We start from the raw sequence: 14,478 nt of genomic DNA, 5'->3' as shown, positions 1-14,478 counted from the left end.
ATCTGCTTTTATTCTTGTGATCCTGGTTTTCAGTTCTGTGAGTTTGGAAGTCAGTGTTTGATTTAGTAACACATGTTTCCATGTTGCAGTGTTTCCAGTCTTTCTCCATGAAAGCACTCACTTGATTTTTCATGGGTGTTTCTTCTCTCTGTGTCTGCTCGGAGAGTCTTTCATTTGTGAGTGGTGGGGGGCAGAAGATGGGGATCATGGCGGGCGATTGGGGGGTGGGGGGGGGGGGGGGTTGGCTGCTGGGTTAGTTTTCAGCGAGTGTGTCCTGAGGCGCCCCCTCCTTGTCGCTGGGCCAGAGTTGCTGCTGCAGCTCCTTCACCACCCTCTCCAGGTGCTCCCGGGCCTCCCGCTCCAGCAGCAGGTCGGCTCGGAGCTGCTCGCGGTCGGCCTCGGCGTGCTGCAGCTTCATCTGGAGGTCCTCGATCTGCGGAACACATGGCAGGAAGCAGATGTGACTAAAGGACGACTGAGCTGTGTACACAGAGTTATTCATATTCATGTTAACTCAAAGGATATTTTCATACAGTCTTGCTTGACTGGCAGATTGGCTTCATCATTTCAACAACTTGTGATTTACATAACTGATTTATGTCAATATAAGTTCTTACAGAAACAAGGTCATAGAAAAGTTTCTAGATTTGAGCATATATTTGAAGAGACAGTCTCAATGCAATGTGGGAGGTTTAGTAAAAAGTTCCCTATGGTGTGTGTTCCACTATCAGTTCATAGATCTCTGTTAATGACAGCCTTCTAGAGCGGCTGCAGTCTCTGAGGGGGGGTTCACAGACCCAGCTTGAGAGCATAACCTCCCTCTTGTTTTGTCTAATCTGCATTTCCCATGGTGCCTGAAGGAAGCCAACGTCTCTTCCTGTTTCCCTTCGGAGCGGGACTTATCCCACGTCTGTGCACTCGGGGCTACACCCATTTATTTTTGACTGTGGAAGAGGAAATGTGGCTTTTTTTACTTGCCTTCTCCTGTGCTGACCTTGAGAGTATTTGAGACAGTGAAACTCTGCAATTACTGAGAGGGTGTTGACATTATGGTCTAGACTCTCTACCATCACATTTGTACACATTGCACTGTTAGTGTCTGTCTGCATGCCGGGCCACGCTTGGCTTCATTTAAACGCTCCCCATGTTACTCAAGTATCACTGAGAGATTAAGAAACGTTTCATGGACACAACCAACCTTTATAGTGTACTTGCCAGCAATGGGAAACCGGAAAGGTTGTGTACCCCAACCCCAATGTGAATACATTTCTGGCATTTTTAAGGGGGGGGGGAAAAATATTTTTGAGTCCCCTTAAACTAAAAACAACAAAACAAAAGTGACTCTTTCTGGTTAAAAATGATTAATAATTCCTCTTGTAAATATCAGGAATTTATTTAACATCCTCATTAACCTCCAAAACCACACCAAAATGTTCCAAGTCGGCCCTGCCTTTTTTCAGCTATTGTCTGCATATTTAATGCTTAATAACGCAACTTATGACAATTGTGCAAATTGCCCAACATATGCAAGTTAGCATCCAGCAGTTTCTATGAGCTGGAGACCCATATTATACATTTATAACATACAACTTTGGGGTACTCTAACCCTAACGCTAACCCAGAGCTGGCACACACTATAACCCTAACCCAGGGGTCGGCAACCCGCGGCTCTCGGGCCACATGCGGCTCTTTAAGCCCTCTACTATGGCTCCCTTGATCTTAGACAAAAATAAGAAGGAAATACAATAAAAATATTTATATTTTGTTGCACGGTTGAAAATGTTTCGTATCTTGTATTTTGAGGTGATGAGACAAACAAATAAAAAAAACGGTTTTAATTAGGTCAACTAAAATATGCGTCACATCCTGTTACGGTCCCGCACCAGCGCCTTTTCTTACAGACGAATAACCTGCAGCTTTACGTATTGGAGGGAAAACACGGAAGAGGAAGACAGATGATGACCTTCAGTCATAATTCAATCACCTAACTCTCTTTAGGGTGCAGCTGTTTGATTTATTTCAAAGTGGGCCCATTTGAATTATATTCATTTTCTTCAAATGTGCAGAGGACTCCCAAAGTGCTGTGTTGATTTATTTTAAAGTAGGCCTGTGTATTTTTTTTAATTCTCCTTATAAGAATTCTTTGTTTATTATTAGAGGTAAACAGTTTTCTATAATGTAATAAATAATAAATGCAAAAAAACTGTAGTTTTTGTCTATGATGTAACAATATATACAACTTCATAAGCTATCAAGCTATCAAATATGTTTTGCGGCTCCAGACAAAAAAAATGTGTGGAAAAGGGGGCAAAATGGCTCTTTTGGTCAAAAAGGTTGCAGCCCCCTGCCCTAACCCTAAGCGATTGAAAAGCTACGTTAGCGTGCAGGCTAACTCACCTGTGCAGAGTACTTGGCGCGGAGCCTCCCGGCCTCGCAGCCTTTGTCACACACTCTCAGCTGCCGCGCCTGCTCCAGCTCCCGCTTCAGACGGATCCGCGACTCGTTGGCTTCCTTCATCTTCTTCTCGCTCTCGGCTCGCAGGCGCTCGATTTCCTTCCTCAGGTTTCGCTTCGCCTCGGTCGCCTCCCGCAGCTTTTCCTTTTTCGCCACCCGCAAGAACTCCAACTCCTGGAAAAAAGACATGCAGAACTTAGTCAAAAAGAGGGAGTTTCTCATAGAGGGATTGTGTGTCTCGAGGTGCTTATGTAACTTTTGTTAATGTCGGGGATGTATCTGTCACATGGCTGTTTTGCTATGTTCCTGAGGCGCTGACACCTGAGAGCAGAGCCTGTTACCGTGTCCATGTTTACATCCAGCCCAGTCAGGGTTAGGGCAAAGGGTGTGTGTGTGTGTGTGTGTGTGTGTGTGTGTGTGTGTGTGTGTGTGTGTGTGTGTGTGTGTGTGTGTGTGTGTGTGTGTGTGTGTGTGTGTGCGCGCGCGCGCGTGTGTGTGTGTGTGTGTGTGTGTGTGTGTGTGTGTGTGTGTGTTGTGTGTGTGTGTGTGTGTGTGTGTGTGTGTGTGTGTGTGCAGCAGTTAAGACAAACTTGTCAAGCTTTGTTGGCTCCTACAGAACAGTGAAATCCCCATCACACCCTTTACTCCTCAGATAGAACTCTTTCCCCACCGTCACTAAACACAGCAGGAATGAACCGGCGGCTGTTTTTAAGTCAGGCCCCACATTTCATTAAGTTGTCGGTTGGTTGGATTGATGTTGCCTTCCACAGCTCCTGTGAACTCTGATGGAGAGTGAAAGTGGAATGCTGTCAGGCTGGACTAGCTTTTCTCACTCAGGATGTGTTCAGTGCTGCTCTCCCACTCAGACTCCTTCGTCGGCATTTTCTTGTTCTCAGTCCAAGGCCAGAAATAAAGATGGAAGTCTGGCCTTTCCCTTCGCTGCAATATCCGCTCTCATTGTTATTACTTGCCAACTCATGCTAAGCTTTGCTGACAGTCATCATGGATTCTAATCCACTTCTACATTTTGATGCCTGAGCTCAAGTCATTTCCTCAGTGAGCCAACTTTGATAACTTTCTGTCTGCTCTGATTTCAAGAACATACAGAGAGGCTTAATGTGAGCCGCTAGGGCTTGGAAATGACATTCTCTCAGCCAACAGTCGAACACACCATGCTGCAATCACTAACATGACTTCATATTCCTTGTATATATAGCATATCCGTGTTAGAATAGACACTTAATAAACAGGGTTGCACATTTCAATAATTACGGCTGATCTTGTTATATCAGGCCGTTTGTCATGGTGTGTAGGTTTCTCCATATTTGATTGCGTAACAGTGACTTATTTGACTGGTTGGTGGCCTTGAATGGCACAGAGGTTAGTTTAGGTAAAGCCCTTTGCTCATATGTGTGGTATGGAGATTAATATACATTGCAAACAACTTTGGCAGAGCTGTATTAAAAACATCTGTGGCAAGATGAAGTAGGAAGGGTTGAAGCTAGTCTTGAATCCAAGCAAAGTCTCATTCAATGAAGAAGTCCAGGTAAAGTCACACATTTATGAGTTGAGATGTAGGTACTATTAAGTGACATACTTTTACATTTTGATCAATGAAAACTGAATAAATATAGTTTTTCTTATTTTTGTTGATGCACGGATGTCTCTGAATACAATAACAAGTAAGAAATGTTTTCATTCAAATCTCAAGTAGGGCCATGTTGTAACATAGTAATGTCTCTCAGAGTTTGTGATGTGTGTATATAAGTCACTCTGAATGAAGCTGGGCTCACAGTTTCCCTCTGCCTCCTGTCTGTGTGCTAACTGCTATCCTAAACACACCTCGGACCTAATCGTGTAAACAACGCACATATATGCAACATGTATCAATTAGTGTTAATTTCGTTGACTAAAACTATGACAAAATATGTTCGTCAACGATCTTTTTTTCCATGACTAAAACGAGACGATGACGAGACGGCACCGACGGCAGTAAACAATAACTGTAACAAAATCAACATGCAATATCGTTGACGAAAAGTGACGAGACGAAAATGTAGTTTACTAAATAAAAACTATGCCAAAATCTCTCTTTACTTTCGTTGACGAAAAAGGAGGAGACGAAATATTATCAAAGATAACGTTACATCTCTGATAGTCAGTTTTTCTCCCAGCAGTTCCATTTCCGGTGCTGCGGCTGGGTGCAGCAGCTGTGTGTCTGTGCTGCGGCTGGGTGCAGCAGCTGTGTGTCTGTGCTGCGGCTGGGTGCAGCAGCTGTGTGTCTGTGCTGCGGCTGGGTGCAGCAGCTGTGTGTCTGTGCTGCGGCTGGGTGCAGCAGCTGTGTGTCTGTGCTGCGGCTGGGTGCAGCAGCTGTGTGTCTGTGCTGCGGCTGGGTGCAGCAGCTGTGTGTCTGTGCTGCGCGCGGCAGTACATTTGAATTACACCGGGCAGCGGCACAATACGAACTGTCAGGAAGACTCGGGTCTAACTCATGGTCTAACTAACCTTATTTAACAGAAAATAAAATGGCAACAACAGGGCTTGGGAGCAGTGGTCGCACTCGCGTTAACCGAATACCCCCCCGTCAGCGCGAGTGAGTGACGAGTTGTGTACAGACCGACAAAAGGTAGACTAAAATAATTAGTTTTCTTTGACTAAAATAAGACTAAAATGGTCAGACTTTTAGTCGACTAAAACTTGACTAAATAAAAACAGGATGAAGGTGACTAAATATGACTAAAACTAAAAAGGACATTTAACACAGGACTAAGACTAAAACTAAATAAAAAAATAGCTGACGAAATGAACACTAGTATCAATGTTCTCATCGGGAAGGGAAAGTACATTACAAATGGGTTACTGTTGATAACACAAACGGCCCCCACCTGCTGGAGGCTGCGTTTGGCCTGCAGGGCGGACCCCAGCTTCTCCTCCTGCTTCACCCTCATCTTCACGATCTCATGCAGGAACTTCTCCTTGGACTCTTTGGAGTCCAGTCCGCTGTCCAGCGCCTGCCTCAGACTCTCCAGCTCCGACTCTAGCCCCCCCTCTGAGGGGGCCACAGGGGCTGCAGCGGGTGTGGGTGTGGGAGGGGGGCCCTCAGCCGACGTGACGGTGCAGACGGGCCCCTGGGCCCCCGGCGAGCTCAGGTCCTTGGCTGAGCTGCTGGACGAGGTGAAGGATGGCGACGACAGGGAGGACAGGGAGGATGTGACTGTGGGGGGAGACCAGGACACGGGGGTGAGGTTTGTGTAAAATACTCTGGTGGAAACTAAGTTTACAGGTGTATCAGCCTCGTATCAATGTACACATGTAACACATTCTACCTCTGCGCCTTCACAACTTCATATCATTCATCTGTTTGCATCTCACGTATTTATCTATTATAACAATAAGCAGTATTATTTCACCGTACAGCATTACAGTTTACATTCTATTTAAAGCTCATCTTATTTGACTTGTATGTAGTTAAACTCTCCTGCATTACTTGCTAATTAGTCTTGCAACATTCTCTTGCACTATTTGATTTCTCTTCAGTTTCTTCTTGCACTATTTGTATTGGTTTATGTCTGATACAGTATATTTATGTTGCATTGTTGCAGGACCCTGGATGGTCACTGCATGTTTACACTGCAGCTGTGCATATGACAGTACATTATTTGAACCTGAACATTTCTAGTTTCTTAAGTGTTTTGCTTACATTCATCGCGGCTCTCCACTTCGATCTCCACCTCAGATTCCTTGTCGTCCTGAGGGGGGGGCAGCGGCAGCTTGCTGGCGGCGGCTGCGGGCGGGGGGCAGGGGGGCTCCGGCTCTGGGGTCTGGAGCTCCTCTGTGGCTCTTCTCTTGCGGGGCCTGGAGCTGGCGCCCTCGCCCGGGGGCTCACCTCCGCTCGGGTGGGAGGTGCTGGGTACCGACAGGGACATTGGACCTACCTTCCCCAGGGGCAGCGGTGTGAGGGCCACATTGGGGGCCACCGCTTTCTCTATACTCTTGTAGTTGTAGAAGCTTTGAGAAAAGAAAAAAAAGACAATTTAGATTTAATTTAGGGCTGCACCATTAGGAAAAAGTAAACAATTGCAATATTTAGAAATTGTGATATGATTGGAGGTTTTGAAAATAATTTAATCATACATTTCATTACCATTGAAAAATATAGTAAATGATCAGAGTGTGATTATATAAGAGGATCTGTATTCAACAAATATGTTCTATTAAGTATTAATTTGAAGGCTGGGATATCTCTGCAAATCAACAATATTTATTTAAAAATTATATTTTAACACATATTTAGTCTTCTCCAACTATTGTGCCTCCTGAGATTTGAATATTGCACAAGTCCAAAATGCAATTTCAATAAAATTGTGATTAATTGTGCAGCTCAAATGTATGTACAAAACGTTAAAGGTTACTTCATAACCAGGAGCTGAGTTGTGCATGCATGCAAACACAGTAGCATACTGTATGGTCAGATTGAAGCGTTCAGCTAAGTGCCTGCAGCTCTCTCCTCCCACTTTAGGAGAAACTGGGCACTGTGATATGGTGCAGCCTGCTCTGGCAGCGCCATGCCAAGTGGGTGCCCACAGTGTGAGTGTGTGTCAAATGTGTGTAAGTGGAGGAGTGTGGGAGGCTGTGGTGGAGTCAGACTTGACCCTCTGACACCAGCCCACCCAGACAAGCGAGAGCAGCTCATCAGATCCAACCCAACAAAATGGCCGAACTCTGCTGCAGTAAGAGCTCCCTAAAGTCTAGATATTAGTTCTGCAGGGATGAGTTTTAATGGATTATATTTCTAAAGGTCTGTGGTAAACAGATTGTGTTCTGTCACATAAAGTCCAGTGGTGATGACGTTACAGTAAACAATGGTTTAGTTTGTTTTAGCCAAAAGTTAGCCTCTGATTCTGGCGCTTGTGTGTATCTTCTGCAGGAATCCAGAATCCAATAAAAAAAACACATTGGCTTCTTGTCGAGGGAACCAGCGCAATGCTAACTTCAAAAGTATTTCCTCTCTGAAGCACCCTATTGCTGTCATGTTCTTCTGTCATGTGAGTGAGGTGTGTTGGTGCTGTGCTGCCTCACCTGTCTCTCAGCAGGGCCAGGGGGTGACTGGAGGGCTCCTTCTCTCCAGCAGAGATGTGGGGGGACCAGGGTCTGAAAGCTGAGGGTCTCTGCCTGGGCTGGATGCAGTTAAGCCCCTGAAAAAAGACAAACATAAACCTGTTATTCTACAAGTAACAAAAGTGACTACCAAAAAATACTGTTGCATTTGGAGGACATTTTTTCAATGCTGACGAGCAGTGCTAGACATTTTGATATGCTAAGGACACACTTACGGAAACATAGCATTTATGTTTGATACACAGGCTTATTGTAGCTGGCCTGACAACAAGTTTGAGGACGGAATACACTGGTTCTAGGACTCCAATTCTCTGCAACTTTAGACTGTATTATTTCTCTGTGTGATATATTTATCAGTGTAACAGTGCTATAGCTTGCAGTCAATGTGATCAGCTGTACTCAGTCCTTTGAATGTGAATGTGTAATTGTAAGAAATTGTGCAACCAATGAATTGTTGAAGACATTCTAACCGTATCCTCATAGTGGATTTTTTTGGGAATATTGATCTTCACAGGGGACATTCATCATTATTTTGTGGTTATATTGTGTTACACTGCGCTGCCTCTCAGTAAGTGAATCTGGGGGGGCTCATGGCGGCTACAGTTACCCCCTCTGTGAGCACCGCGTGCCAAATCTAAATTTAAGCGCTACCCTCATCCGAAAACTTCTGTAGCCTATAATATTACACCACATCTCATCTCATGCGTCACCACCAACATCTCCCCCCTGAGCTCAGCAACACGGACCTTATTGGCGGCGGACAGGGACTGGAGCCAGTCGTGCTGCTTCTCTTTGTCCGACTGCAGGGCCGGCGAGGGGAAGTCTTCATGTTTGGACCGTTTGATAGGGACGGGGTCAGATGCCTGGAGGAACAGAAAGACATTTGATTTAAGTTTTAAATAATTTGATCTAGCTGTATTTCAATAGGCAGTATTTTTTACAAAGACATAATGGGCTCATGTAATATGGAAGAGGATTAGGGGCTACAAGAGGAAAGATCTTTGGGACGTGACCAAAAGTACAAAATAAATTGGAGTTGTCACTTTTCTGAGATTAAAGTCAGAATTCTGAGATTTTCAACAAAAAGAGAAAGAGAGAAACATTATTTTCTTATCATAATAAAAATAAATCTGATATAACATTTTGAATTCTGAGAATAAAAAAAAAAAAAGTTTGGTCACATAAAAAAATACCGTTTCCCACAATCCCGAATACAATAACAAAGATATATAAAAATGAGTATATACCTATATATATACACAATGAGCAGACACATTTATAGATATAAACACAAAGTGAAAACAGTATCTGTGCTGCTTGAAAAGGGCTCACACATGTGCGCTGGGTGGATTACTGCTCCCTCGTGATGTGACTGCACAGGTTGGCAGCTGGCTAAGAGCTGTCACACTATAATGTCAGTGAACTGAGAGTGCACCCAATAGTGTCAGACAGACAAATAAGTGTGTGTGTGTGTGGGTGTGTATGCGCAAGTGCCAGCAGAGGTGTCTGATAGCTGGAAGTGTGTTTAAATGTAGGTGTGGTGTTGACTCTGTCACACACAATCCAATACAGCTTGGTGTGTTTGCTCATGGGCAGCCAAGAGAGGAGGCTAGAGGTGACTGGGGCAGTGTGTGTCTGTAAGTGTGTGTGTGTGTGTGTGTGTGTGTGTGTGTGTGTGTGTGTGTGTGTGTGTGTGTGTGTGTGTGTGTGTGTGTGTGTGTGTGTGTGTCTGTCTGTCACACACAGATACACCCATACAGAAAAAAAACAAGCAGGGGTTTGTTTCTCTTCCTCTGTTAGGCTTCGTGGCTATGACCTCAGTCTCTCCAAGCTGTGGCTGTCACTAGCTGCCACACACACACACACACACACACACACACACACACACACACACACACACACACACACACACACACACACACACACACACACACACACACACACACACACACACACACACACACACACACACACACACACACACACACACACACACACACACACACTAACAGCAATGCATAATTGATTGAACACAGTGTGTGCTGCAGGAAATGAATAATCCAAATCCCTAAAAAAAATTGTGAGTGTTATGTAATACAAATAATATGAAATAACTTAAGAAATGTACCACTTATATGTAGTTTTAAAACAATTAAGTGGATTCAAACATTATGATCGACCTATTCCACAAATGTGAAATATTGTGAAGTGTATTATAATAGCATTGAACTTGCATGTGCTCTGAGATTTGTTACTAACTGTAAAGCACTAACTCATCACTGTACCCTGTATGCCAGAGCAGGTCTGCCTTCACTAACTGTATACGGAGGCTCAGTCATTGGTACATGTTCATCTATAAAGCTATGTTGGGTAAACTACCAACTTATATCTGCTCTCTGATCACACAGAGAGTGGCAAGTAGCTATTGCCTGAGATCCCAGGATGTGTTCTTATTACATGTGCCAAGTGCTAGGACTGTTTTAGGTACAACAACTTTTATGTGCACTGCTCCTCTAGCTTGGAACACTATGCAAAACAAATTGAATATGAGCATTTTGGTTCCCCTGCATCATTTTAAAACTTGGATAGATTAAATGTTATTTGATACCTGTCATTGTGAATAGGTTGTAATTTGTACCCCTGTAATTATGTTGTATGATGTCCTTTTTGTTTTCTGTTGTTTTTATGTGTAACCAATGTGCTGCAGGTCTCCCTTGAAAAAGAGATCGTTGATCTCAATGGGATTTTTAACCTGGTTAAATAAAGGCTACAAACAAACAAACAAAAAACAAATCTTTTTTAGACTGTTAAATCTCCATGATTCTTCCTGACAGCTGAAATGAAAGTCTTTCAGCTGTCAGTGTGTAGTTGTGGAATTACCTTCGACAAGCGTTTTGTTCTGACTCAGTGTTTAAAGGTTGTGTGTTAAAGTGGAGGTCACACATGCAATGCTGGCTCTGTCAAACCAACAATATTTATAGAGGGGATGTTTTCCCTCATCATACACTCTCTCTTGTGCTCTCACTCTTATTTTGAGGAGTGCGGCCAACATCAGTGCGCACACACACACACACACACACACACACACACACACACACACACACACACACACCCCTCCTGCGTGGTGTCAACAGGTGGTCATTTGTAATGGGGTTAGATACTCTCTCTCTCTGGCAGTGTGTCATGCTGTGCCACATGTCTGTGTAATCAGAGCTGCTCTCACAGGAAAGTAGCGTGGCTAGACGAGGTCTGCCGATGTGACAGCTGCCCTCTGTCCACTGACGTGCAGCTCCATGACTTTCAATGACTTTCCATAACGCCATCGGTTTCCCTGACCAACAACGCTCTTTTCTGTCTGCAGTACATATTTGTTAAAGAGGGCATAGTGTGCTGATGTTCAGGTGTATATCAGTATGTAGTGTCTCTACTTTAAAGAGTCCTCTCCTGCTGATGTTCAGGTGTATATCAGTATGTAGTGTCTCTACTTTAAAGAGTCCTCTCCTGCTGATGTTCAGGTGTATATCAGTATGTAGTGTCTCTACTTTAAAGAGTCCTCTCCTGCTGATGTTCAGGTGTATATCAGTATGTAGTGTCTCTACTTTAAAGAGTCCTCTCCTGCTGATGTTCAGGTGTATATCAGTATGTAGTGTCTCTACTTTAAAGAGTCCTCTCCTGCTGATGTTCAGGTGTATATCAGTATGTAGTGTCTCTACTTTAAAGAGTCCTCTCCTGCTGATGTTCAGGTGTATATCAGTATGTAGTGTCTCTACTTTAAAGAGTCCTCTCCTGCTGATGTTCAGGTGTATATCAGTATGTAGTGTATCTACTTTAAAGAGTCCTCTCCTGCTGATGTTCAGGTGTATATCAGTATGTAGTGTCTCTACTTTTAAAGAGTCCTCTCCTGCTGATGTTCAGGTGTATATCAGTATGTAGTGTCTCTACTTTAAAGAGTCCTCTCCTGCTGATATTCAGGTGTATATCAGTATGTAGTGTCTCTACTTTAAAGAGTCCTCTCCTGCTGATGTTCAGGTGTATATCAGTATGTAATGTCTCTACTTTAAAGAGTCCTCTCCTGCTGATGTTCAGGTGTATATCAGTATGTAGTGTCTCTACTTTAAAGAGTCCTCTCCTGCTGATGTTCAGGTGTATATCAGTATGTAGTGTCTCTACTTTAAAGAGTCCTCTCCTGCTGATGTTCAGGTGTATATCAGTATGTAGTGTCTCTACTTTAAAGAGTCCTCTCCTGCTGATGTTCAGGTGTATATCAGTATGTAGTGTCTCTACTTTAAAGAGTCCTCTCCTGCTGATGTTCAGGTGTATATCAGTATGTAGTGTCTCTACTTTAAAGAGTCCTCTCCTGCTGATGTTCAGGTGTATATCAGTATGTAGTGTCTCTATTTTAAAGAGTCCTCTCCTGCTGATGTTCAGGTGTATATCAGTATGTAGTGTCTCTACTTTAAAGAGTCCTCTCCTGCTGATGTTCAGGTGTATATCAGTATGTAGTGTCTCTACTTTAAAGAGTCCTCTCCTGCTGATGTTCAGGTGTATATCAGTATGTAGTGTATCTAATTTAAAGAGTCCTCTCCTGCTGATGTTCAGGTGTATATCAGTATGTAGTGTCTCTACTTTAAAGAGTCCTCTCCTGCTGATGTTCAGGTGTATATCAGTATGTAGTGTATCTACTTTAAAGAGTCCTCTCCTGCTGATGTTCAGGTGTATATCAGTATGTAGTGTCTCTACTTTAAAGAGTCCTCTCCTGCTGATGTTCAGGTGTATATCAGTATGTAGTGTCTCTACTTTAAAGAGTCATCTCCTGCTGATGTTCAGGTGTATATCAGTATGTAGTGTCTCTACTTTAAAGAGTCCTCTCCTGCTGATGTTCAGGTGTATATCAGTATGTAGTGTCTCTACTTTAAAGAGTCCTCTCCTGCTGATGTTCAGGTGTATATCAGTATGTAGTGTCTCTACTTAAAGAGTCCTCTCCTGCTGATGTTCAGGTGTATATCAGTATGTAGTGTCTCTACTTTAAAGAGTCCTCTCCTGCTGATGTTCAGGTGTATATCAGTATGTAGTGTCTCTACTTTAAAGAGTCCTCTCCTGCTGATGTTCAGGTGTATATCAGTATGTAGTGTCTCTACTGGGACATGTCTCCATGCTGTTCAGAAAGCTCTTTATTCTACTCATACTGCCTGTGCTGCAGCACCTCTTTTCACCCTCTGTCTGAAACCAGAGCCCTGTCTGCTCTGATTGCTTAGCTGGTCTGCTCTGTTGTGATTGGTCAACCACTTAGAGATTTCCCGCCCCTTAGCCTATCACGTTCAATGTGTTGGAGTGCTAGCCAATAGGAGGGCGAGTGTCACATAGTGATGTCATTATGTTACTGAAGTAAACAAAGGAGTCCAATGGAGGCGGTTCTTCATTCATTGTAATAGTATGTTATATGTTTGTTTTCTTGTATTCTCTTGTCCTTTTTGATGTTGTAAATAGAGCTGCTGGTTTGCGAGAAAAACTATGCAGACTTGATCCTAAAATAAAGTATCATCGTATAGTGTAGTATTTACCGGGTCAAAAGCCTTTCTTGATCTAAAGAAGATAGATTTCATTATTTGTTTCTAGTAGAAAGACACTACATAATACAGAGGAGTGTGTGTTATCAAGATATGAAGAGACATGTCCTATAAATCAGGGCGGACAATCAAGGCAAGAGGCTAGTGCCTGCAGTTCATTGGACTCTCACACACACACACACACCACACACACACACACACACACACACACACACACACACACACACACACACACACACACACACACACACACACACACACACACACACACACACACACACACACCCACACACACCACACCACACACACACACACACACACACACACACACACACACACACATCCTCTTGCAAAGTCTCTGTGCCACGTGCCAGTCCTCGTCTCGTGGATTACCGGTTGCCAGCAGCTTTCCATCAGGGCGAGATCCGGCCCGGTAATCTTGGACGGAGGAGAGCGTCGGGGGTCAACAATTGGCAGCGGAGTTTATGGGGCCGCCGGTGGGGGGGGGGGCGGAGGGAGAAATCTGCATGTCTAGATTACTGAACAGTGGGACTGTGCGACACGGAGCACAGACAGCCGGGTGGGAATCCCTGTTTCAGAAGGCGGCTTGGTGATGTCAGAGGCTTTGGGCTGTTTGCAGAGTGAGGAGTCATTTACATTTCATTTGATTCATGTGAAATTATACCATTAGTGATATCTTCCTAAGAGGGTCCCTCGGATAAAAAATTAACAAATGCGGCTCTGTGGCGGAGGGTGTGTGAGATGAAAACATGAGAAACCCTGCGCTGATACACACACGTTCAGACACACACACTCAGACCCTGACTGGAGGTGAATGAGACCCTTTACACTGCTCTGCTGATAAGCGTGCGATTTACAGCTGCAAATGATAGCGCAGGGCTAACCTTCAGAGACACACACTATAATGTGAGTGGGTGTGTGAGTGTGTGCATATACCCGTGCACTTTGCAGCCCATCCCCTTTATGATCCGGTGTGGATTACACAGCATAGACAGGATGTCACACTTCTAAAATAAGGCTTTCAGATTAGCAGAGGTGTGTGTTAGACGTGCTCAGACAGCAGCTCACACACCTCACAGTGAGAGCATGACACCTCGTAATATGGAGCATTACCCTGGTATCAGGGCGCTGACGTTAGCCTTTTATTAAAAGTTAGATTCACTTCATTATCATCATTCATGATTCCAAGGAGTCCCAGTGCTGTGTGCTCTAAAAGCTCGTTTTTTAGGAAGGATATTGGCCAAGAATTGACACAAAATATCAATATTGGATGTTTGAAGCACATATCTGTGAAATGCTAATTTACAGTCCCTTACTT

At 43.8% G+C, this 14,478-nt stretch overlaps 1 protein-coding gene across 1 annotated transcript in view; it reads right to left on the bottom strand.

The window, feature by feature from the left end:
* Nucleotides 1–211: 211 nt before the first annotated feature.
* The window catches only part of skia (v-ski avian sarcoma viral oncogene homolog a), a 70,708-nt gene continuing 56,441 nt past the window's right edge, over nt 212–14,478 (bottom strand). Inside the window, exons 2-7 of the mRNA XM_034145641.1 lie at nt 8,319–8,435; nt 7,534–7,649; nt 6,155–6,462; nt 5,340–5,668; nt 2,398–2,628; nt 212–433 (exon numbers count right to left, since the gene is read on the bottom strand). Of these exons, the coding sequence (XP_034001532.1) occupies nt 254–433; nt 2,398–2,628; nt 5,340–5,668; nt 6,155–6,462; nt 7,534–7,649; nt 8,319–8,435 (1,281 nt within the window). The 3' untranslated portion in view covers nt 212–253. The remainder of the gene's footprint in view (nt 434–2,397; nt 2,629–5,339; nt 5,669–6,154; nt 6,463–7,533; nt 7,650–8,318; nt 8,436–14,478) is intronic.

Source organism: Trematomus bernacchii, unplaced genomic scaffold (genome assembly GCF_902827165.1).
Source record: "Trematomus bernacchii unplaced genomic scaffold, fTreBer1.1, whole genome shotgun sequence".
In the NCBI taxonomy this organism is placed as follows: domain Eukaryota; kingdom Metazoa; phylum Chordata; class Actinopteri; order Perciformes; family Nototheniidae; genus Trematomus; species Trematomus bernacchii.
This window is presented reverse-complemented; position numbering and strand designations above follow the sequence as displayed.